We start from the raw sequence: 22,153 nt of genomic DNA, 5'->3' as shown, positions 1-22,153 counted from the left end.
TCTATCTATCTATCTATCTATCTATCTATCTATCTATCTATCTATCTCTGGGAAACATAAGCATAAAGAGAATAATTGAATCCACGGGACCTGATGAGATCGCTGAGAGAGAGAATGAAGAGAGAGAAAAGATTCCAGGATGAAGACTTGGGGAACCCTGGCATTTAAGGGGGAGTCATATGGATGATGGACCAGCAAAGGGGACTCAGAAGGAATGGCCAGATGAGAGGGGGAGGGAAGGGAATACGCATTTATAGAGCATCTTATGTGTGCCAGGCACTCTGCTAAATGTGGATTTTGTTTTTTTGGGGGGGCTTTTGTTTTTTTACAAATATTATCTCATTTGATCCTCATAATTACCCTTCGAGGTAGGTGCTATTATTATCATCCCCATCTTACAGTTGAGGAAAACTGAGACAAACAGGTTTAAGTGACTTGCCCAGGGTCACACAACTATCAAGTGTCTGAAACAAGACAGGTAGAAGGAGAACCAGAGGAGAGTTCAAAATCCCAGAGAGCTTTACTCATAGCCTCAGTTTGTCCAAATCTTACTCCAAATTGACCCCAAAAAAGAAGCAAAACACCTTACTAATTACCAATTCACTTCCTTCTGATTTTGTATTGCCCTGGACAGGGGCTCTGGACAAAGTCCATTAATCTGGGCTGCAATCCCAGGATCACACTTCCTCATGTGACCCAGAAAGTGGCATCATAGACAGATAGTAATCCCAGAATTATAGGGATACCTAAAACCACAGACTATTAGAGCAAGGGAGTTTCTTAGGGATCATCTGGTCCCCTCCTCTTACTTTTATTGAGAAGGAAGCCATTCACTGTGAGCTCCATTATTGCCCCTCCTCTCCAGCCCCAAACCCCTTTCCATCTGTGTTTATAAGTTATTCACCACGGCCCCGTCTGCCTCCAGCCAACTAACTCCATGTGCTGGCTCAGCACTCTCTCATTCAGAGCATGACAAAGCAATTCCTTATTATTGGCCATTGAGCAGGAATAGCTGCTGACTCTGGGGACCTGAATTTTTTTGACCGATCGTTCAAACTTTTAAATGACTAAATTTTAAATATTAAGTTACTAAAATGTAAATTTAAATATTAAATCACTAAATTTGAATGACTAAATTTAAATTTCTAAGTAATAAATTATTAAAAATTATTGCACTTTAATTTTGGTTTTACATCATCTAAATTTTCCTTGAGAAATTCCCTTCCCCTGACAGATATTCCTTATTTAAATTTTTTGTTGTTATTTTTAAAAAGAAGAGAAAACAAGCAGCAAAACATTAAAAAACCTTTGACACTAAAATGCAAAGCTCTGCACCTGTGGGCCTCCTCTTCTCCACACATCTCTACAAAAGAGTGGGGAGAAGCATATTCTTAGATCTTTTTTGGGGGGAGACCAACCTTGTTCTTTTTAACTTATTGACATTCATCTTTCAATTGTTTTGTGATAGTCATTCTTTCCATTTACATTATTGTAGCCATTGTAGGGGCAGCTAAGTGGCATGGTAGATAGAGCACCAGGCCTGAGGTCAGGAAGATCTGAGTTCAAATCTGGCCTGAGATACTTAGCTTCTATTTGACCTTGGGCAAGTCACTTAACCCCGTTTGCCTCAGTTTCCTCATCTGTCAAATGAGCTGGAAAAGAAAAAGGCAAAACACTCCAGTATCTCTGCCAAGAAAATCCCAAACAGGGTCACAAAGAGTCAGCCATGACTGAACAACAGAACCATTGTATATGTTACTTTCCTGGGTCTGATGACTTTGTATCAGTTTATATAAATCTTTCCATGTTTCTCTGTATTCGTCATATTTGTCATTTCTTCCAGCACAGTAATATTCCATTATACTCATGTACCACACTTTGTTTAGCCACTCCCCAGTAGATGAGCATCTCTTTTATGTCTAATTCTTTGCTATCACAAAAAGTGCTGTTACAAATATTTTATGGTATATGGAGACTTTCTTTTTTTTTTTACTTTTTAAAACAATGACCTACATGCCTAGCAGCAGAATCTCTGGGTCAAAGAATATGGCCTTTTCTTTTCTTTTCTTTTGGCCACTTTATGAGGTGGGTGACCTTGGGCAAGAAATTTCATCTCTCTAACTGGATTAATAATGCTACCCTCACAGGGATATTGTGAACATGGATATTGGTTCTCCCCCTGCCCCAGAGCTCATTGATACAATCGTAGAAAGGCAAAGAGGCATTAAATTAACTCTAAAAATGCAGCTAGCCTGGTGATTCCTTTATGAAATACAAACAAAATTCTTGATTGAATTAGAAAGGGAGCCTGGCCATCGGCTCAGAAAAAAACTGCCCATACCCCTGTAGGCCTTTAAGTGGCTAAGTCTTCCAGCTGTGGAGTCGGTTCATAAAGTTTAAATTCAGGGGAATTCAGGCCCTGAGTAGTTGTGTGGAAGAAACTCCTGGGTCTATACCAGAGGATAGGATGAGAAGAAGGGAATTTTTCTCTTTTTTTCCTTCCCTTCCCCGTCCCCAAATTCTCACAGCTGTCCAAGGAGTCTAGCAGGAGAGTCACTTGATCAGTAGAATACCCCCTATCCATCAGTTCAGGTGTTAAGAATTGGTGGCAGAATAGATAAATACTCTTTAGATAGATGTGACACACAGAGGCTGTCAGTCATTCAAGGCTTCAAGGATCATGACTCCTGGCAGCAGAAAAGAGAGCTGACTGTAGACTTAAGGGAAAACTAGACCTGACCATCAACCAAGATTCAAGATAGGAAGAATCCACTTTGGATTTTGAAGTTATTGACAGAGCCCACACGTGCTGGTCTGGGGACCCTGAGAGACTGGAGAACTCAGAATCTCAAGATGATTCATAATTTTATCGGTGTGAGGATCCTGGCCAACAGTGCAGATCAAGAGCTACTCCTTGGAATTTGGATCCATATTCTCCCACAAACTGACCACAAGAGGTCCATCTAACACACTATGGCCCTTCCTCAATTTCTATTGACATTTGGGGGATTTCCAGTGGAGAATGTGGTCTGTCCGTTGGTTATTATACATTATATGTTCTTGCTCTCCCCATATAACCAGCTCATCTCCTTTTTAGTTCAACCCATGACGGTCTGGAACAGGTCATGAGGCTGGGAATATTCAGAAGTAAAATTGAGGAAGGCAACCTGCTTTTCCTCCCTTGTCTCCCCTCCTTCCACATAACAGATTTTTTTTTTCATGTCACATATTTCCATAGTCAATATTTTAGAGAAGAAAATATCACTATCCTGGAGATTTTTCTTATGTTTAGGAACAAGGTTCAGGAATGCTGATGTAGCTCAACCCCCAAGGCCCAGGGAAATTACTTGACTTGCTGGAGGTGACACAGCAAATTACTGGGAGGGTTGGACAGGCTCTGGACACAGGGCTCCAGAGACTGCCTTCCACTGCACCATGCTGACTCCATCCTTTGGCCCTATTTAAAAGGAGCCCAGCTTGTCAAGACGAAGGGATTTTTATAATCTTACCATGTGCCTGTGGAACAAAGTCATTAGGCAATGGCTAGGAAGGAAATCTTAGGAAAAGCAGCAGTTGCAGCAAACCACCATTTTAATTACAGAACAAAAGCAAGTAAAAACCAGGAGGGGTGTGAGGTGCCAAGGCCTAATTATAGATGAAATTCCCAGACCTGAGGCAATCAAGTGGCCTTAAGGAGGGGGCTTCCCCAGCTCTGCCACTGACTTCTGGTGTGTCCTCGGGCATGCCATGTATTTCTCTGTGCCTCAGTTTCCTCATTAGTAAAATGAAGGGGTCGGGCTAAAAGATCGCTAATCTCTAACATTTATTATTCCTAGGTCCCTTCCAGTTCTGAGGCTAACCATTCTAAGGCTCCTGCTAGCTTTGCCACTAATTCAACTAACATTTATTCAATATCTATTGTGTGGAGGGCACTGAGTCGCACCCACACTGAAGAAACATCATGCCAAGTGGTGGAGATAGAAAGGCAGAAGAGGAGGCAGGCCCTGTCCTTGGAACAGTCTTAGGAAACTTAAAACACACACACACACACACACACACACACACACACACACACACATGCACTCGCATACCCATACACTCACCCACTCCCCACCAAACTTTACAGATGAGAAACTTTGAGCTTAGGAGAAAAATATAATATAAAGAATCAAATGGGCAGTACTTACATAGTGCTCCAAGGTTTGCAAAGCACTTTATTTATATCATGTCCTCTGATCCTCCTAACAAACCTTGGGGGTAGGTGCTAATGATTATCACCATTCTACAGGTAGGGAAACTGAAGCAAACAGAGGTCAGATGACTTGCTCAGGGTCACACAGCTAGTGAATGTCTACGGCCTGATTTGAACTCGGGTCTTTCTTACTCCAGGTCTAACCATGTCGTAGTATTAAGTGACCTGTCTGTGGTGACTCAAATGTATGAGATGTGGTGACTCAAATGTATGAGAGCTGGGATTTCAATCTTGGCATCTCTTGATGCCAGTTCTAGCTGTCCCTTCCATTATTACCACCCAGTCTCCCCTGGCAATGATGGTGGTGGCTAAAGCCTGGCCTGGATCCCTATGCCCCTGTAACCCTAGGCCCAGCCATTTAACCTTTCCGCTTCATCACTTAACCCCTCCACCCTGCCCTCTGATTCCAGACTGGGGTGCTGCCATGCCCCTTGGAGTTAGTCCTGGCCATACAGCTCAGGTCCCCAGGCGCTCAACTGCCCTGACGCTGATGGTCTGAACTCCCAAATTTTCCTTGTAATTGGCCTCTTGCCTTCAGCATCTTGGCTAAGCCCCCTCTTTCTTTCCCAGGCCTGGAAACTGGCTCTCCTAGACTGTCCATGACCCAGACTTGAATCAAACAATCAATCAATCAAGCATTTATTAAGAGTCTGTTCTGTGCCAGGCCTTGTGTATAGAAAGACAAAGAAGTCCTTGCCCCCGAAGAGCTTACATCCTATAGGGAGAAACATGAAAACATTCAGAAGTATGAACAGAACAAGGAAATGCAAAAACACACACATTAACTACAGGGTTATTTTGGGGGCAGGGCACTAGAGGCTGGGGGCACCAGGAAAGGCTTCATGAAGAGGGTGGTGTTAGAGCTGATGTTTGAAGGCTCCCAGGGTACACAGAGGCAAAGGCGGTGAGGGAGCGAACTCTAGGACAGTGTTTGGGCGGGGGATGATCCATGCAAAGGTGTGGAATGTCTTGTGGGAGGAACAGCAAGGCCAGATTGAATACACTTAGTGTTAAACAGTCACATATGGTTTGAGGTTGAAATGGCAGGTTGGGGCCAGGTCATGAAAGGCCTGGCTTTGAATGCCAGAGGGATCTGTATTTGAGCCTGGAGGTAATTGAACAGAATTACATAGTCGGGCCTGTGCTCTAGGCAGCCAGAGCACCTGTGGCTTCTAGGGAGGATGGTGGCTGAGCAGCTCAGTAAATAGAACCCTGGAGTGTCAGTCAGGCAAGGCCTTAGTTTGAAACCCAATGAGGCATTTACTAGCTGTCTGACCCTGGGTAAGCCAATAAGACTCTCTTGACCCGTTTCCCCATCTGAAAAAATGAGGGGGATAACATCCCCATTTTTAATCCTGAAAGCATTCTATAACGATGCGGTTATTACATAACCATATAACTGCTCCTTATCATTATTATTATTGGAGTGGGGAGATGCCTGCTTGAGACAGGAAAAACAATTAGGTGACAGTTTAGTGGGGGGGCGGGGAGTGGAGGAGTGCCTTTCACCTGGTGCTGAGCACATACACACACTTATTGCTGCATCTACACGACTCTGTGTAAGCTCCCCCAGAGGGCAGGTTCATCCTGGTCCTGGGCCCGGCCTCCTTCCACCCCTAGGCCAGGTCTGGGGGAAGCAGCAATGAGAAAGGTCAGACCGGTTTTCAAAGGTTCTCACTCAGGGTGTTGGCTTAATAACAAATGAGAGATCAGCGAGGAAGAAACTGCTCTTTCTTTGCTTTAAGTAAAAACAGAGTGATGCAATGAGTGAGCACAGATGGCCCCTACTTGCTCAGTCTGCTTGCCAGGAGAGCTAGCCGTGCTTCTCGCCAAGGTCCCGATATTTTCCCCTTCAGGAGTTTAAGAGAAAATACAAACTGGAAGAAGGCTCTTTTGTCAAGGCCTGGCTCAGCTGGCTTGCCTGACCTGGGCTCCCTGGTTCTTGGGCTTAGGACAGCTCTGCCTAATTGTCGGGACTGGCAGGCGGGGCTGGTTTTTTTGACTTTGGGGGTTCAGCGCACAGCTGGACTCTAGGGCCGGTGGGCACTCGTGCAGATGCTCGAGGACAGCGGTGGTGAAGACGGTGGTGGCAGGTTATGTTCTTCTACGTTTTCTTTCAGATTTTAGAGAAACGAACAGAAATAAGTTGGACTTCATTATCCAGGTTCACCAATTATTCTTAACCACGTGAAAGGCAGTTATTTTGTAACCATGAAGAGCATTCAGGGGCAATTGGGAAGGGCCTTGGCGATCATCTCAATCTCTACTTGAACATTGCCAACAAGTTGTCTCTTCACTATGGAAAACCCTTCAGTGATGGGGAGCTCATTACCACAAAAGGAGGTCCAATCTGTTTAGTTTTTATTGCTCTGAAGCAGCCTAGGGCAATAGAATAGGAGGGGGACTTCTTGAGATTAAGCTCGTCTATTAAACAGCCAATATAACCTCATATAAAGTCACTTTTTTGGGCCTCAGTTTCCCCGCTGCAAAATGAAGGAGTTGGGCTAGGTCACTTCCCAGGCCCCTTTTTTTTTTTTGGTGAGGTAATCGGGGTTAAGTGACTTGCCCTGGGTCACACAGCTTAGGCCCCTTTCAGACCTGGCAATCTACAAGATCTGCCTTTCCACAATACTCCTCCCTTCGTTTCAAGTTCTGTTCTCCCGGGCTGAGCAGAATAAAGCGAATCCTCGCTAGGACAGACCTTCCCTAGGTGAAGAGAACTCTCCCATACCCATCTTGGTCTTTTGGTTAAACAGGCCTAGTTCCTTTACCCCATCTCTGCACCGCCTGATTCCTGCCTTCCTCTGTTCATTTTCCTTCGAACAAATACATGCATGTGTTAAAAAAACACGGTCACCACTACTGTAGCTGACTCCATCCGTCTGATGCAGAAAAAGGGATTTATTTTAAGGATGATTTCGCATAACAAAAACCACCACAATATAACATGATGCAAAAGAGGGGAGAGGAAACAAACCCGTTGGCTAACTCCAAAAGCTATTTTCCCCTCACCCAGGGTTAATTCCATACAAGTCTAATAGAAATATAGATTAAAAAATTAAGTACAAAAATAAGCCACGATGGTTTACACAGTGTCCTTCAAGCCAGTGTTCTGCACTGAGAGGCCACGTGGTCTGCCCGCTTTGGAGAGAGAGAGGGGCGGCAGTCACCTGGAACATTCGTTCTGTGCACATCACATAGACAGAGGGGAGGGAGAACACGGCAGCAGTCTCTGTGTTTACAAAGGAGTGAAGTGGGAAAGCAGCCATCATCTTTTAGGAATCGAGAGGAAATGAAGGCTACGACTGTTCTGGGGAAGCCACGGACATCTCAGGAACAAAAATCTTAGGGAGCCTTTGTTGTGCTAAAAGTTAAAGAACTTTGGTTTTTGGCCTGTTAACAAAGGTGTCCCACAGATCTGAGTGACTACCTGTCAACTTCAGTTCTGTAAATGTTTACAAAATCCTTCAGGAAAATGTGAGAACTGACCAAAAGGAGGGGGACAAAACCTGTCACCTAAAATCTTACAAAAAAAAAGTTTTTTCTAGTTCTTTCTTAAGGCACATAGACTTGTAGTAATTCTTTTCCACTGAAAGCTCACTTGAGGGCAAGGTCAATGTGTGAGAGCAGTGCGGTGCCCTCCGAGGGTGTGCCCTGCTGGGCAAGGCTGCAGGTGACAATGGGGAAGCAAACAACCCAGCAGAGAGCTCGGCTTTTGGGGCAGCCTCACACCTCTTAGGCTACAGCCAACCAACCATCTCCAAGGCCTGGGGAGAAGCCCCTGGCCTCCCTGGTTCCTTCCATTCGAGGCTCTTGCACCAGGAGACAGCTGCAGCATTGTCATGAACGTATGAGAATCATGTTTGTAGAAAACCCCAGCCTGGTCTTCTCGTTTGGGTTTGTGAGAACCTGTCACATAGTGTCTGGGGATCCCCGTGGCAGAAAGCCGGGTCTGTGACGAAAGAGATTACAAACTGGCCCAGTTCCTTACTCTGGCCCCAAACCTGAGTCAATAACTGGAAGAAAAATCAAAGGGAGATGACAAGATTATATTGTGTTCCTGGGAACCCTTCAGCAGCCCCAAATATATTACTGGTTAAGAGAAAGGGAATTGCAATGCAAACTTGTAAGTGAAAAAGGAAGACCGTCACACTTCCTGAAAAGGCCTCCAAGGGTGAGGAATCTTTTTCTGACTTTAGTCCGGTATTTGTCAGGACATAGGCAGTAGACGTGCACCAATATGCAATTTCCCTAGCCTGACTTCAGTAAAAGAACCGTTTTCCCTTTATCTTTTTATTTTTCCTCAAATGTAGAGAGGAAGGCCCTCATACTCCCAGAAAATGCCCACCCACTCTCCACCAATTCACCCAACGAAGGGATTTCAGTTTATCTGTCTTTGCAGAAGGTTCCTGGTCCTGGCAAACTGCCCCCCTGCAACCAAATCTAACCAAATCAATACAAAAGCACCATGAGCTTCCTATGTTATTAGTCTAGGGTGAAGTTATAGAGGCTTCTAAGAGATGATCTGGAAACTGGTTACAAGAAGTCGCCTAAAAGAGTGATTCGGTCTGATCGAGGCTGACCACGATGGCCCAAGACAGAGGCAACGGACCAGTCTGCGGCATCTTCTGAGGAGGTCCCCCTGCCACGCAATCTTCCCCTGCTGGCAAGTCCAACGTGTGCACTATGCACCTTGGCAGGGAGAAGTTCGGGGGATGGTGGAATTTCAAATAATCTTTATGGTTTTTAATGCGGAGTAATTGCAAATCAGGCTCTTTTGCCAACAGGGCTGCATCTGGCTGACTCAGTCTTGCCTTAGGTAATCTCAGTTCTCTCACTTCCTGGCTCCTGGGGGGGTGCTGCTGGCCCCAGAGCCTGTCTGAACCTGACTCCTGCTCAGCTGTCAGGGTGAGAAAGAGGGGGTGTCCAAGGCGAGGGCCCCCAACCCACGACTCCTTTTGAGTCTGGGGTTTCTGATGGGCTTAACAGAAGAGGAAGAAGGAGGGCCTCAGGGTAAGAATGGCCAAGGTCAATGAAGCCAATTAGTAACAGAGCCTTTCTAGGGGAGCCATGTTGTCACTGCTGTAAGCTGGGTGCAGAAGGCTCCCTGGCCAGTGACAGCAAAGTGACTGAAGTGAGATGAACAAATACTGGCAGCCAGGCACAGATAAATGTTATGTGCCAAACTCTAAAGGATGCTCCAAAGGAAGCCTCATTGCTGGGGAAGCTGGCCTCTTCCACAGAAAAGTAAAATAACCTTTCCCCCTTTCCAACCCCCACTGGATGATGGGGGAGGGGGTGGGGAGAATAAATGCAAACCAACTTTCAAATCAAGATTAGCAAAAGGAAGGTGCTGGCCATGGCGGGGCACCAGGCAGGGGCAGAGGCCCCCGGGCTCCATCTAAGGCCAGTGGCTCCCAGAGGGGTAGCTGGGTACTGTGGGGTACTCGGGCAGGCTGTTGCCTGAGAAGTTGCTGAACTGTGCTTCCCTGGTGGGTGGGTTCCTCCAGCTGCCGGTGGTCCACTCATCCTGGGCTTTCTGAAAGCTGCCCCCAGAGCCACGGTAGAATCTGTGCACCTGCAAGAAAGATGGGACACAGGAAGGGCATCAGGAGGGAGAAGCTCCTCCTTCTGTTTTTGGAGTCCATTCGGTGTTGGCCCACATACTCAATGGCCTCAACTTCATGCAGATTATCATTAGTAAATAATTTCATAGAAAAAAGGAGTTATGACAATACAGACTTACTAAGTGCTTACTGTATGCAGAGTCCTGCACTTAGTGCTAGCGGGTGGGGGTGTGCACAAACACAAAGAAGACAGGGTCAGGAAAGGCTCATGTAGAAAATGTGGTGGGAGTGAGGAAGGGATGTGCTCCGAGCACAGAGACAGGACGTGGTCAGTCGGGAAAGGAACAGCAAGAAAGCCAGTCTGACTCAACTGCAGAAAATGGGAATCATGTATCAAGCTAGAAAGGTAAGCTGGGGGCAGATGTAAAGGGCTTTAGAAACTGGAGGAACTTTCCAGAGACAATGGGGAACTATGGAATTTTATGGAATAGGGGAATGATACGGTCAGCATCTATACTTTGAGAAAATCACTTTAGCAATTGTGTAGGGGGTAAACTGGAGAAAGGAGGGGTCGGGAGCTGCAAGACCAATTAGGAGACCACTGTAACAATCCAGGTGAGAGGAGACTAGGGCTGGGGGGATGACACAGGAGTAGGGAGAAGGGGACAGGTTCAAAGATGTTCTGGACATAGCAATGGTAAGATCCAGCAACTGACTGGATGAAGGGAGGCAAGGGAGCTGAGGAGTCTAATGAGGAGAATAATGTGGAGGCTGGTGGTACCCAAAAGAAACAGGGAAATTTGGTCAAGGGCTGATTTCTGGGGCAAAGATAATATTTTGTTTGGACATGCAAAGTTTGAGAAGCTTCTGGGATGTCCAGTTTAGAATGTCCAACGGGTGGTTGCTGATACAGGGCTATGGCCTGGGAGAGAGACTAGGGTTGGGCATATAGGTCTGGGAGTGAACTGCATAGAGACAATTAAACCCATGGGAGCTGATGAGATCACTAAGTGAGAGAGTACAGAGAGAAAAGAAAAGGCTTAGGACGGAGCCTCATCAATTCTATGACTTTCTTGTATACCGTCACACGGGGCTTACAGAAAGACTGGACCAATGGGCAATGGAAATGTACCTGTTTCTCCAAAGTTCTGGAAACCCTGAATTCTGTAGTTTTGATTGATGTATGTGAGGTGATAACCAGCATCATGTAACTTGCCTTTCTTCAATTTTTTAATGAGGCAGTTTAAGTCAACAAATATTTTTATACACACACATATATACACATATATGTATATATATTAAGCATTTATCGACAATCTTTATTTTCTATTTTTTTTTAAGTTAGTTGCTCATATCCTTTGACAATTTGTCTGCTGCGGACCAATAACACATCTCATCTCCCTGAAGGTGGGAGAAACCACCAAAGAGTTTTCTATTGAGGGCCACTCAGACTGAGCTGCTGACCAAGTTTCCAACAACAGGGTGTTGGGAGCCAGGGACCACGATATCTCAGTCTGAAATAAACGAAGAGGGAACCTGCTGGGCCTGCCCTGATGCTTCTCCCAGACTCAACAAAGAGGCCGATGAAAGTAAAGTGGGGATCCCCTGGCCTCAGATTCGAGAGGCTGAACAGATGAGATGCTCTCAAGCAGGAAGTTCTGATGATGCAACACAAATGATTGTGGTGAAGAAGAAAAGGCGGAATTGTCTAGAGAGGCTGGTGTGCTGGTAGGGAACTGGTCCAGAAATTTGAGAGTTTATTTAAAGAGAGATATACAGAAAAATGAAAGGGAATGCAGCTGACAGAGAATGAACACAAAAGAACATAATGGCCCTGACAGAACGTCAGTGCTAAAGGCCAGGATGAGCCAGAGCTAGAGCACTGAAGGCCACTGGCTTTTTTGGAAACTGGACTAGAGGCAGAAGAACAAAAAAGGATCGGGACTGATGATAATAAGGGAGGAAAGAAGACAGAATTACCCAACTCCTCTTCTGCTTCTGTTTTTCCCTAACAAGGAGAATTATCTTCAGGACCAAAAGTGGTTAACAGAGAACTGAAACCAAGATAAATGAGGAGAAAGTCATTGAGGGGAGCTAGTCACCAGGCTCAAATGAACCATATTCCAGAGCAACGGAACCAAAAGTGGGTCTACAGAAAGTCTGGCATGAGACCCAAAAGAGCCACATCATCCCAAGAGTGCTCAGAGATGAAACTGCCAGGACAACCAATAGATGTAAAATGGACAAAATCCATCCAGGTTTCTCGGACAACATAATTTTATCATCAGCGACACAGGAACTGCCACAGAGGGACCCTGACACCTCAGGCCCTCTCAAAAGCAAAAGTCATCTCAGAAAGAAGATGTCAAAAGACAGGGAAAGAAATCTCAAATTATAGTAATGCTTAAAAAGACAAGTGAGTGAATTTTAACAGGTACTGACCCATAGACCTTTCTCATCTTTGGACCCTCTTTAAAAGAATAGTCTTCACAGAAATTGAGGCACCCTTGGAGAGACGTAATTTGAGCAGGCCAGACAGGCTAGCTGGGGCGAACACCTTTCCTGCAGAGGCCCCTTTTCCAGTCACTGCAGAGCAAGACGAGGGCCCGATGTCTGTGGCTTACAAAACAAAACCCTCGATCCCCGGGGCCTCAGCAGCTAAAAACACCACTTTGGAGTCAAGGGGGGTCCTCCATGCAAGGTCCAGGCCCAGGCAGGAATCCTTGGTAAGTGCAGTCACAGGGAAAATTCTGTCCAATGACTCCTGAATCACCATCTGGTGAACCATGCCAACAGGGAAGCAGGTATTTTGCCACAGTCCCACAGGATGCTTGTGTAGGGCCCAACAGAAAACAGCAAGATCCTCTTGATGCGCCTGCTGGTGGCCAGTTGGACCCATGGTGTCCTCAAACCTTGGGTCTTCCTTGATGGGAACATTGTTATACGAAAGAGACTGTCTGATCGAGCAATCTACAGAGGGATGAAAAATGCCAACTGTGCAGTCTCTGACAGCCCTGGACAGCCTGTCCATAGAGCAACTATGCGAGCCCAGACACCTCTGGACGATGATAGGGGCACAGAGGAGAAGAAGAAGAAATCTTAGCAGAAGGGACCGTATGTGGAAAACTTGGTAGTGCTTTTTGGTGAGGCAGTTGGGGTTAAGTGACTTGCCCAGGGTCACATAGTTAGTAAGTGTTAGGTGTTTGGTCCGAGGCTGCATTTGAACTCAGGTCCTCCTGACTCCAAGGCCGGAACTCTATCCACACCTAGGCTGCCCCTCAGTGGTGCTTTTAACAAAGCCATGCTGCTCCCCAGTCAATGACCCGCCTTTTACACACGAATGTTCTCTTAGAAATGTTATGTGGATGCAAATCTTGGAATAACACAATGTCCAAGGAATCCAAGTTGCAAGTGACCCAAAGGACAATGAAGACACGTGTGGTGGATCAACTGGGGAATGGCTGAACAAGTTGTGGCATATGATTGTGATGGAATACCACTGTGCTATAAGAAAATATGAAGGAAGTGGTTTCAGAAAAACCTTGAAGCCTTAAATGAACTGATACAAAGTGAACAGAACCAGATCATTGCACACAGTAACAGCAATATTGAAATGATGATGAAACGTGAAAGACTTAGCTACTCTGATCAATACACTGGTTCAAGATAATTCCAAAGGACTCATGATGGCAAATGCTATCCACTTCCAGAGAGAGAACTGATGAACTTTGAATGCTAACTGAAGTATAACTTTTTTCACTTTCTTTCTTTTCCTTGCTTTATTTTTTGGCAACATGGTTAGTACGGAAATACGTTTTGCATGATTTCACACATATGATTGACATTGTATTGCTTGCTTTCTCAATGGGTGGGGGAGGGGCTGGAGGGAGGGAGAGAATTTGGAACTCCAAATTTAAAAAAAAATGTTAAAAATAATACATTTTAAAAATAAAAAAGGTTATGTGGTAAGCACAAGGAAACTGCAGTGAAGAGCAGTGGATAAAAGGCTTCATTCAGAGACAGGAAGACCTGGGTTCAGATTTTGCCCAAGGTATTGATTAGCTGTACAACCCTGAGCCAGTTCCTTCCCCTCTCTGTGTCTCAGTTTCCTCACCTGTAAAATGAGGTAGCTGGACTGGATGGCTTCTAAGGTCCCTTCCAGGTCTAAATCTATGATGCCATACATGATAAGATGGGCTGCATGTGAAGAACACTGAAGAAATGTGTGATCATCAGGGCAGGCAGGGCAGTCCTGCGAGGAGGCTCCCCTGCTCCCCGCCCCTCCCCAGAAGGCCTCTTGCAGTGAAGCAGGGCCTCTGTGGAGGCAACATGGAAGCACCTGAACAAGAATCTTACAGGGTAAGAAAGCTCCCGAGGGTTTGCACTCTATCACTCTGGGGGGACCTGAAAGCCACAGGGACACCCAAAGACTTACCCTCACAAGGATCACACACATCATGGCTGCTGACAGGGTGAACATGATGGCCGGGAAGATCATGAACACGGCAGCCGCAGCGTTTGTCTGGAAGAAGAAGATTGCCGACCACCAGCCACTGTGAGGAAGGAGGAGAGACAGAGGGCATGAGAGGAAGAGCTGGGGAATTTGGGCCATTCACTGTGTGCCTGTGTGTGACATGCAGGAAGCTTCTGCTGCCTGTGTGAACAAAGGGAAAGGAATGGGGAGGGAGCCAGGAAGAGGATTATAGGATTAACCAGGTGGTTCGACACCCTCACCTCACCTGGCCCAGTCTACTGTATCTACACCAAATCTGGGCTTCAGTGGGTGGAACACTAGAGGGTGAGGGGACTGCTAGGTGAAACCACACTTACTGACGATATGCGGTCTACCTCCCGGCCTATTTGTTACACACCCTACTTTCCCATCAGGAAAGGTCCTAGGAAAAACAGGTATGGGGGGACCAAAGATTAGACTGGGAACAATCTCTGGAAATCACCTTGTCCAACCTCCTCATTTTACATGAAAGGAAACTGAGGCCCAGACAGATGCCTCTAGTCAGAGCCAAATGCCTTGGACAAGTCATTTCCTCCTAGTTTATTATCTGCAGAACAAGAGAGATAGACTACACGATCTTGAAGGTCTGTTCCATTCCTGAAAGTAGGGCTTCAGGGAGAACAAAGGGGTTCTCTGAAGAGACAGAAAGGGTGATACAGGAAGGAAGGAAACAAGCATTTAAGAGCCTACTATGTGCCAGACACTATGCTAAGCACTTCACAAATATTATTTTATTTGATCCTCATAACAGCCTTATAAGGTAGGTACTGCTATCACTGCCATTTTACAGGTGGGGAAACTGAGGCAAACAGAGGTTAAGTGATTTGCTGGGGGTCACACAGATAGTAAATGTCTGAGTCTGGATTTGAACTCAGCTATTCTGACTCCAGGCCCAGCATTCTACTCACTGTGCCACCTAACTGTCTCCAGGATGATATTTGTCCTAGAGCTGCACCACAGTCTTGAATGAGGCAGCAAGGACTTCAATAATCAAGAAACCTGTTTATAAGAAGAAAAGTCATTCTCTAACTGATAAACAGTTAAAAAAAAAAAAAGCAAACAGAGTCAGCCTTCCATAAAAAAAAAAAATCCCAGGCATTGAAAGTCATATGAATAAATGCTACAAATTACTACTAGAGAAATGCAAATCAAAAGCAATCCTGAGGTTCCAATACACACCCATCTAATTGATGAAGATGACAGAATAGGAAAATGACAAATGCTGGAGGGGTTTCAGGAAAACAGGCCCATTAATGCATTGTTGGGGGAGCAACGGGCAATTCTGGAAAGCTAGGTTGCACAGTGGATAGAGCATGGGGCCTAGAGTCAGAAAACCTGAGTTAAAACCCAACCTCAGGCACTTACTAGCTGTGTAATCCTAGGCAGGTCACTTAACCTTTGTTTGCCTCAGTTTCCTCACCTGTAAAATGGGGCTAATAATAGTGTCTACCTCCAAGGTTGTTGTGAGGACCAAATCGGATGGTATCTGTAAAGCATTCTGCATAGTCCCTGGCACATAGTGGGTGCTATATAAATGTTAGCTATTATGATTTCGACCTCTGACCTGCAAAGCACTAAGCTGTGTCTATCTTTTGACCCAGCTATATACTATTTCTAGGCCTATATAAAATCCTAAAGAGGTCAAAGAAAGAGGAAAAGGATCCATGTACACAAAAATATTTATTGCAGCTCTTTTTGTGGTGGGAAGAACTGGGAACTTCCCCATCTCTTGGGGAATGGCTAAACAAATTATGGCACATGAATGTAACAATGCTACTTGGTGCTGTAAGAAATGATGAAAGCGTATGGTTTCAGAGAAACCTGAGAAGATTTATGTGAACTGATGCAGGCTGAAATGAGCAGAACCAAGAGAACAATTTATACAGCAATAACACCGTGACAACAAACAACTTTGAAAACCGTAAGAACTCTATCAATGCTATAACAACCAACCGTGATCCAGGACAGATGAAGCTGGCTGCCCTTCTTCTGACATGGAGGAGACAGGCATTTTTTTGGGATGTGGCCAATGGGGGAATTTGTTTGGTTTGAATATATGTATTGTTACAAGTGTTTTTTTCCCTTTTTTCCAGTGTAGGAGGGGAAGATGAGAAGACAATAGATTTTTTTTTTTGGCGAGGCAATTGGGGTTAAGTGACTTGCCCAGGGTCACACAACTAGTAAGTGTCAAGTGTTTGGTCTGAGACTGAATTTGAACTCTGGTCCTCTTGACTCCAGGGCCAGTGCTCTATCCACTGCGCTACCTAGCTGCTCTCACGATAACAGATTTTTAAATTAAAGTTTTAAGAGTCGGGAACCCTAGTCTTTAATCATTGTGGATATGACCAAGGCAATCCACCTAATCTCTCTGGGGCTTAGGTTTTTCCATCCTATAAAATGTGGACTCTAATGGTATGCCACCTGCCTCACTGGACTTATGTGAGGCAAATGCTTTGTTTTGTTTGAGAATTTTTTTTAAATTCGTAACACCAATCCCCCCCTCCCCTGTATTTACATATACATAACAGAACAGAAAAAGAGGAAGGTACATGAAATAAGGAATCTGTTATGTACAGCTTGTTTCTCTTTTAAAATATATAATAAATTCAATGTTTGACTTTTCAAGCTGAAACAAGTACTTTGTAAACTGCAAAGTGCTCTAAAAATCTGAGTTATGATTATTACAGTGGAGTACCAGGGAGAGAAGAGCGAGCTGCGGGGGCTGTCATTCCTGCCCACTGGGCCTCCATCTCTAGGCCCAGGACTCTGTTGGAGGCCTTGCTGCAGCAGAAGCTTCTGGCTGATCAGGCACAGTAGTGCAGGCCTGGAATGGCGGCCACCAGAGAGGCCGATGCTGGTGGACTGAGTTCAGGAGTTCTGAATCACAGGAGGGCCACAGCTGATGTGGTGTCCTCACTGATGTGGGAGGCCATCAGCCTGCCTATGGAGGGGCAACTGGTTTAAGTTGGAAACAAAGCAGATCAAAGCTTCCATGCCTATCAATCATGGGATCAGGCCTCTGCTGCCCTTCCGCCTGGGCAAGACAGGGAGACTCACTCTCCAAAAAGGGGCCTCTGGCCGAGGACTGTGGCTGGCTGACGTTGGTTGGCCTCAATTCCACCCACAGTCCCAAACCCCATCTATAGTGCCAGCAATAACAGAAACTACTGATTCATCCTCATTTGAAAATTTTACATTTGGCAAAAGGTTTGGGTTCCCACTCAATAAAAACTACCTGCTAAGTGAATGTCATAAATGAGCAGCCAGCCTCTGCAGTTCTAATAAGATAGATTTCATTTATTACCTTAATTCAGGCTCAGAAGATGACTGCATTCAGAGCTCTCTGAATAGATGTACAATAAAGCCCAAGTGAATCAACTGCAAACTGTCATTTAAATGAATAATGACGGCCCAGTTTTAGGCAGGGTTTGTGCTGCAGATGCTGTTCTCAGCGCTGGCTGCTTCTGTTACCAAGGGAGAACAGAGGAGCCATCAAGTACACAGCCAGATCCAACAGCTCCCCTTATCAACAGGAGAAAGGCTGTGGTAGCTTGTTTGCTAGTCTGACTTCATCGTTTGCTCTTAGAGACCCAAGGGATTTAGTTCGTTCCTTTGGTTTTTTAACCTAAGGTACTGTGCACAAAACCTTTCCGCTCTCCACTGCTGAAAGGCAGACGTAGCCACAAAAAACTCTTACCAGTGGTGGAATCATAGCACACTGTCCACTGTCACCTCCACCTCAACGACTGGCTCTCCCTTCTGACTTCCTTAATCTTGGCGTCCCTATCTAGGATGTAGTGTGCTTGCAACCTCAAGGGCCCTACCTGACTCCCCTTCCTCGGCCCCACAGTCACCGAGTGTGGCGATTCCTGCTTTTGCTCCAATGCCAGTACAGGCTCTCAACACCTCCCACCTGAAGAGGCTCCTAACGGGTGCCCCTGTCACTGCTGATCCTGCACAGAGTTCCCAGATCGATCTTTTTATTGATTTCATCACTCTTTGGTTCAGAAACATTTCAGCGTCCCAGTTACTCCAATGAGATGTGATTCCATCAGCACTGGCGCTCTCTCCACTCCCCCACCATCCTGGTAGGCTGCAGTGGCCAAACCTCTGGGGGGTGGGTGGGTGGGGAAGGCCTTCTGAACCTGATGAGGCAGGCCTTTGGTGACAGACAAATAATCATCTCCTGGTCTATCCTTCCTGGGCCCAGCCTTTGAGAGCCAGGATGGAGGGTGCCCCACCCCCTGTAGTGTCATCAGGTTAAGCCACCTCTCAGGCCTTTCAGGATCCTGCCTATTACTCAGGAAGGTCTTCTCATCACCCTGCTCATTCCTGCCTGGCCACCTTTGTCATGCTGCATGTTCCCAGCCACCCCTGACCCCTTGGAGCACCTTCCTCTAGTCTCTCTGCCTGTGCAAATTCTATCCATCTCCTGTCAAGGCCCAGCGCAAGACCGGCCTGGGAATCAGGAATCTACATAGAGCAAGGAGACCTTGGAGAAGTCAGTCACCACTTTCTGGGACCTGGTTTCCTCATCGTTTGCTTGGCTCTTTTTAGCCATCTCCACGCTATGCCATCTACTCTCCAGCCTCCATCTGCATCCAGAATCAAAGGTTCCACCTCTGGGACCCTGGGCCCTGACTAGTGACCACTTCCGGGTCACCGATTGACAGCCAGATGTGCAAACACTCCCCCCAATTCTATCTTGGAGGACAGTAATCAGGTCAAAACTATCATTCCAGGTAAGGCCCTGGCTACCAATTACCCCTTAGAACTCCACTCTCCATTCACCCCGACTTCTCTGGCCAAGCTCTCTAGACGTACTGTTTATCAGAGTGGAAGCTTTCTGAGGGCAGAGCTGTCAGCTGTCTTGCTTACTTGGGTTTGTATCCTCAATGTTCTTTCCTTAGCTTATTCATTCATTCTTGGGCACATTCACACTCCAAAAGTTGGGACCCAGGACAGTGTCTGTCTTTCTTGTAGCAGGAACTCAATACAATATTTATGGAATAAAACAGAAGGGCTCCTCCACAGAAAATAGCCCTTTAGACATAGTTTTTAGCACCTTTTCTTTTTGCGTGGTATTACGGTTATTCATGTCCTTGTTTTCTTTTCCCTAACTGGGATGTAAGCCTCTTAAAAGCAAGAAATAGGTTTTTAAAAAGTGCAATTTAACAGGAAAAATGTAAAGCCTTAAACTTGGGGTCAGACCATCCCCTGCTCGAATGGCTAGACAACAGATCCAGGGACTTCAGTAAGTTGTAAGCCCAAGCTCGGTGCTCCGAAGAAGCCATCTGAGACCGCGTACGGGGCCGGGGAGAGGGATGAGTGAAAGTGCCGCTAGTGCTGAAGGGAGGCCGTGTCATCTGGAGGGAGCCAGAGAATGGAAGGAAGGGAGAGGAAAAGGCTGGTTACTGATGGAGCAGGCATCCCAGAAGCATGTGACATCCTCATTGGTGTTTGCCCTAGTAAGACCATGTTATCTGGAGCTCTAGGTTTAATTCTGAGTGCATTAGGAAGAACAGCAATAAAGTGAAGTGTATCCAGGTGGACAACTAGAGACCTTGCCACACAGAGAAGGGCTAAAGGAATGGGAGACAGTTAATGTGGAGAAGATTTGTGTGTGTGTGGCAGGGGGGCAGTTGCTTCTGGGCAGTTGGGAAGGTTGTATTTAGGAAGAAAGATCTGACTTTCTCTGCTTGGCCCCAGCAGGCAGAACAGGAATAATGAAAAGAACAGACAAGACTTCCTCTCAACACAAGGGAAAATTTTCAGTGAGAGCTGTCCCAAACATGTTCCCCATCAACTGGGAGACTTCAAGCAAAGGCTGGAGATGACCACCTGCCCAAAGAGATGGGGGATTCTCGTTCAGGCCCATTTTAGAGTAAAGGACTTTTGAGGCCCCTTCCTCTAGGTTTCTTGTTCATTTATCTCATTTCCACTGAAAAGTCTAAGCAGCACCTTGTACATGGTGTGTCTACTGAGTGAACAGACTTGAGAGGGTGCTACATAAAGCAAGACAACTTTAAAGGATAAATCCACCTCTGGGCTGGATGGAGTTTTCTCACATCTGACTGCTCTTACTTTCTCTTTGTATGGTTAACTGCATCCTAACCTGTGTTATTCTTACCTGTACGTGTCTTACCACCCTGACCAGAAGGTAGGAATCACAGACTTAAAGCTGGAAGGGGTCCCAGAGGCTATCTAAGTCCAAACACTTCAACTTATAAGTGAGGAAAATGTGTCCCAAATAAGTGGCCATGTCAGAATTTGACTCCAGATCCTCTGACTTTCAAAGAAATGACTTTTACAAATCCTCTAGTCAACTTGGTAATAAAATTAAAAACTAAACGGCTGCCCTCGTGTCTGGCACACATGTAATTCAAATTTATGATTAATCTGGAGACCAACAGAGGACAGAAGGCAGGGATTCTTTCAGCAGTTGAATCTGCAAGAAGGAATAGAAGGCCAGCCATTGCATTCTGCTCCTTCCCTCCCTCTAGTGGCTGATTCTTAAATAGTGCAGTCATTTCTAAGCAGGCGTCTTTCAGCTGGAATCAAGTCTTCATCTGCTCATTCGGTTGAGCAGAACCAGAAGCCTGCAACAGAACGTCAGGGCTCCTGGGGCATCGGAGACAATCACGTTCGATCCCCTCATCTGACAGATAAAGAAGCCAAGGCCCAGGGAGCAGAAGCAGCTCAGGAGCACGCCGCATGGGGCCGGGCACAGGGTAGGTGCCTCCCCCAGAGATCGTGCTGACAGGTGTCCTGGTTCTCAGACTGGGCTCCCTCCCTGCACCACACCTTCGACAGTCCCTAAATGCATCCTGAACCCCAGCAATGTGCTGGAGGCTGGGGAAGATGCCCCACCAAAGCTTTTGCTGGGGAGAGAAACAATCTGACAACAATGAGAACATGGAGAAAGTGCGGCAGGTCTGGAGGCAGAGGACATGAAGTCTGAAGACACCAAGTCCGGGCCTCAGTTTCTTCCTCTGTAAAATCAGGGAGTTGGACTAGATGATCTCTAAGGCGATCTTCCAGTCCTACATCCTATAAAACTGATGAGAACTCAAGCAGGAAACCCTTGGGGGCTGGGGCTGGTTTAAGACAGCTTGATGGAGGGTGGATGGTGAGGGACACATTTGACACAGGCCTGTTGACTGTTGTGGTCTCCGACCCTCTGTGACCCCATCTGGGCTTTTCTTGACAAAGATAGTGGAGGGGTTTGCCGTTTCCTCTTCCAGCTCATTTTACAGATGAGGAAACTGAGGCAAACAGGGAGTAGTGACTTACCCAGGGTCACACAGCTAGGAAGTGTCTGAGGCCACATTTGAACTCAGAAGGATGAGTCTTCCTGACTCCTGACTCAGTGCACTGTGGCGCCACCTAGCTGCCCTTAGACTGTTGGTTAGAAGTGGACAATAACCCAAGGCAGATAGATGTAGGTTATGATCCCCTACAACCTAATTACATCTCTTTTACTTTTGGGCTGTTATTTGGATATTATATTCCTTTTTTTAAAATTTTTTATTTTAGTTTTTTTTCCTTTTCTGTTTTTTTTTTTTTTTGTGGGATAATTTACCCCATTCTACCTCTCCCTTTCTCCTTCTCCTAGTACATTCCTCTCTCACCCCTTAATTTTATTCTCCAGATAGCGGATATTATATTCTTATTTAAATTTCCATACATTTAAGTCTTTTCCCCTTCAACAAAACCAGAAGCCCCGGAGGGAGAGGGACTGTCCTATAAAAGTCTATGTCTTTGTCTGGGCTGCTGAGCACACAGTAGGTGTGTGGTAAGCCTCTTCACTTATTTGTTGAT

At 45.9% G+C, this 22,153-nt stretch overlaps 1 protein-coding gene across 2 annotated transcripts in view; it reads right to left on the bottom strand.

The window, feature by feature from the left end:
• Positions 1-7,115: 7,115 nt before the first annotated feature.
• Positions 7,116-22,153, bottom strand: part of SCAMP4 (secretory carrier membrane protein 4) — an 88,453-nt gene continuing 73,415 nt past the window's right edge. For both annotated transcript variants that reach the window (XM_027853137.1, XM_027853138.1), the window contains exons 6-7: positions 14,255-14,372; positions 7,116-9,830 (exon numbers count right to left, since the gene is read on the bottom strand). In XM_027853137.1, coding sequence (XP_027708938.1) covers positions 9,654-9,830; positions 14,255-14,372 — 295 coding nt within the window. In that variant the 3' untranslated portion in view covers positions 7,116-9,653. The remainder of the gene's footprint in view (positions 9,831-14,254; positions 14,373-22,153) is intronic.

Source organism: Vombatus ursinus, unplaced genomic scaffold (assembly GCF_900497805.2).
Source record: "Vombatus ursinus unplaced genomic scaffold, bare-nosed wombat genome assembly UNPS02009918.1, whole genome shotgun sequence".
Taxonomy (NCBI): Eukaryota; Metazoa; Chordata; class Mammalia; order Diprotodontia; family Vombatidae; genus Vombatus; species Vombatus ursinus.
This window is presented reverse-complemented; position numbering and strand designations above follow the sequence as displayed.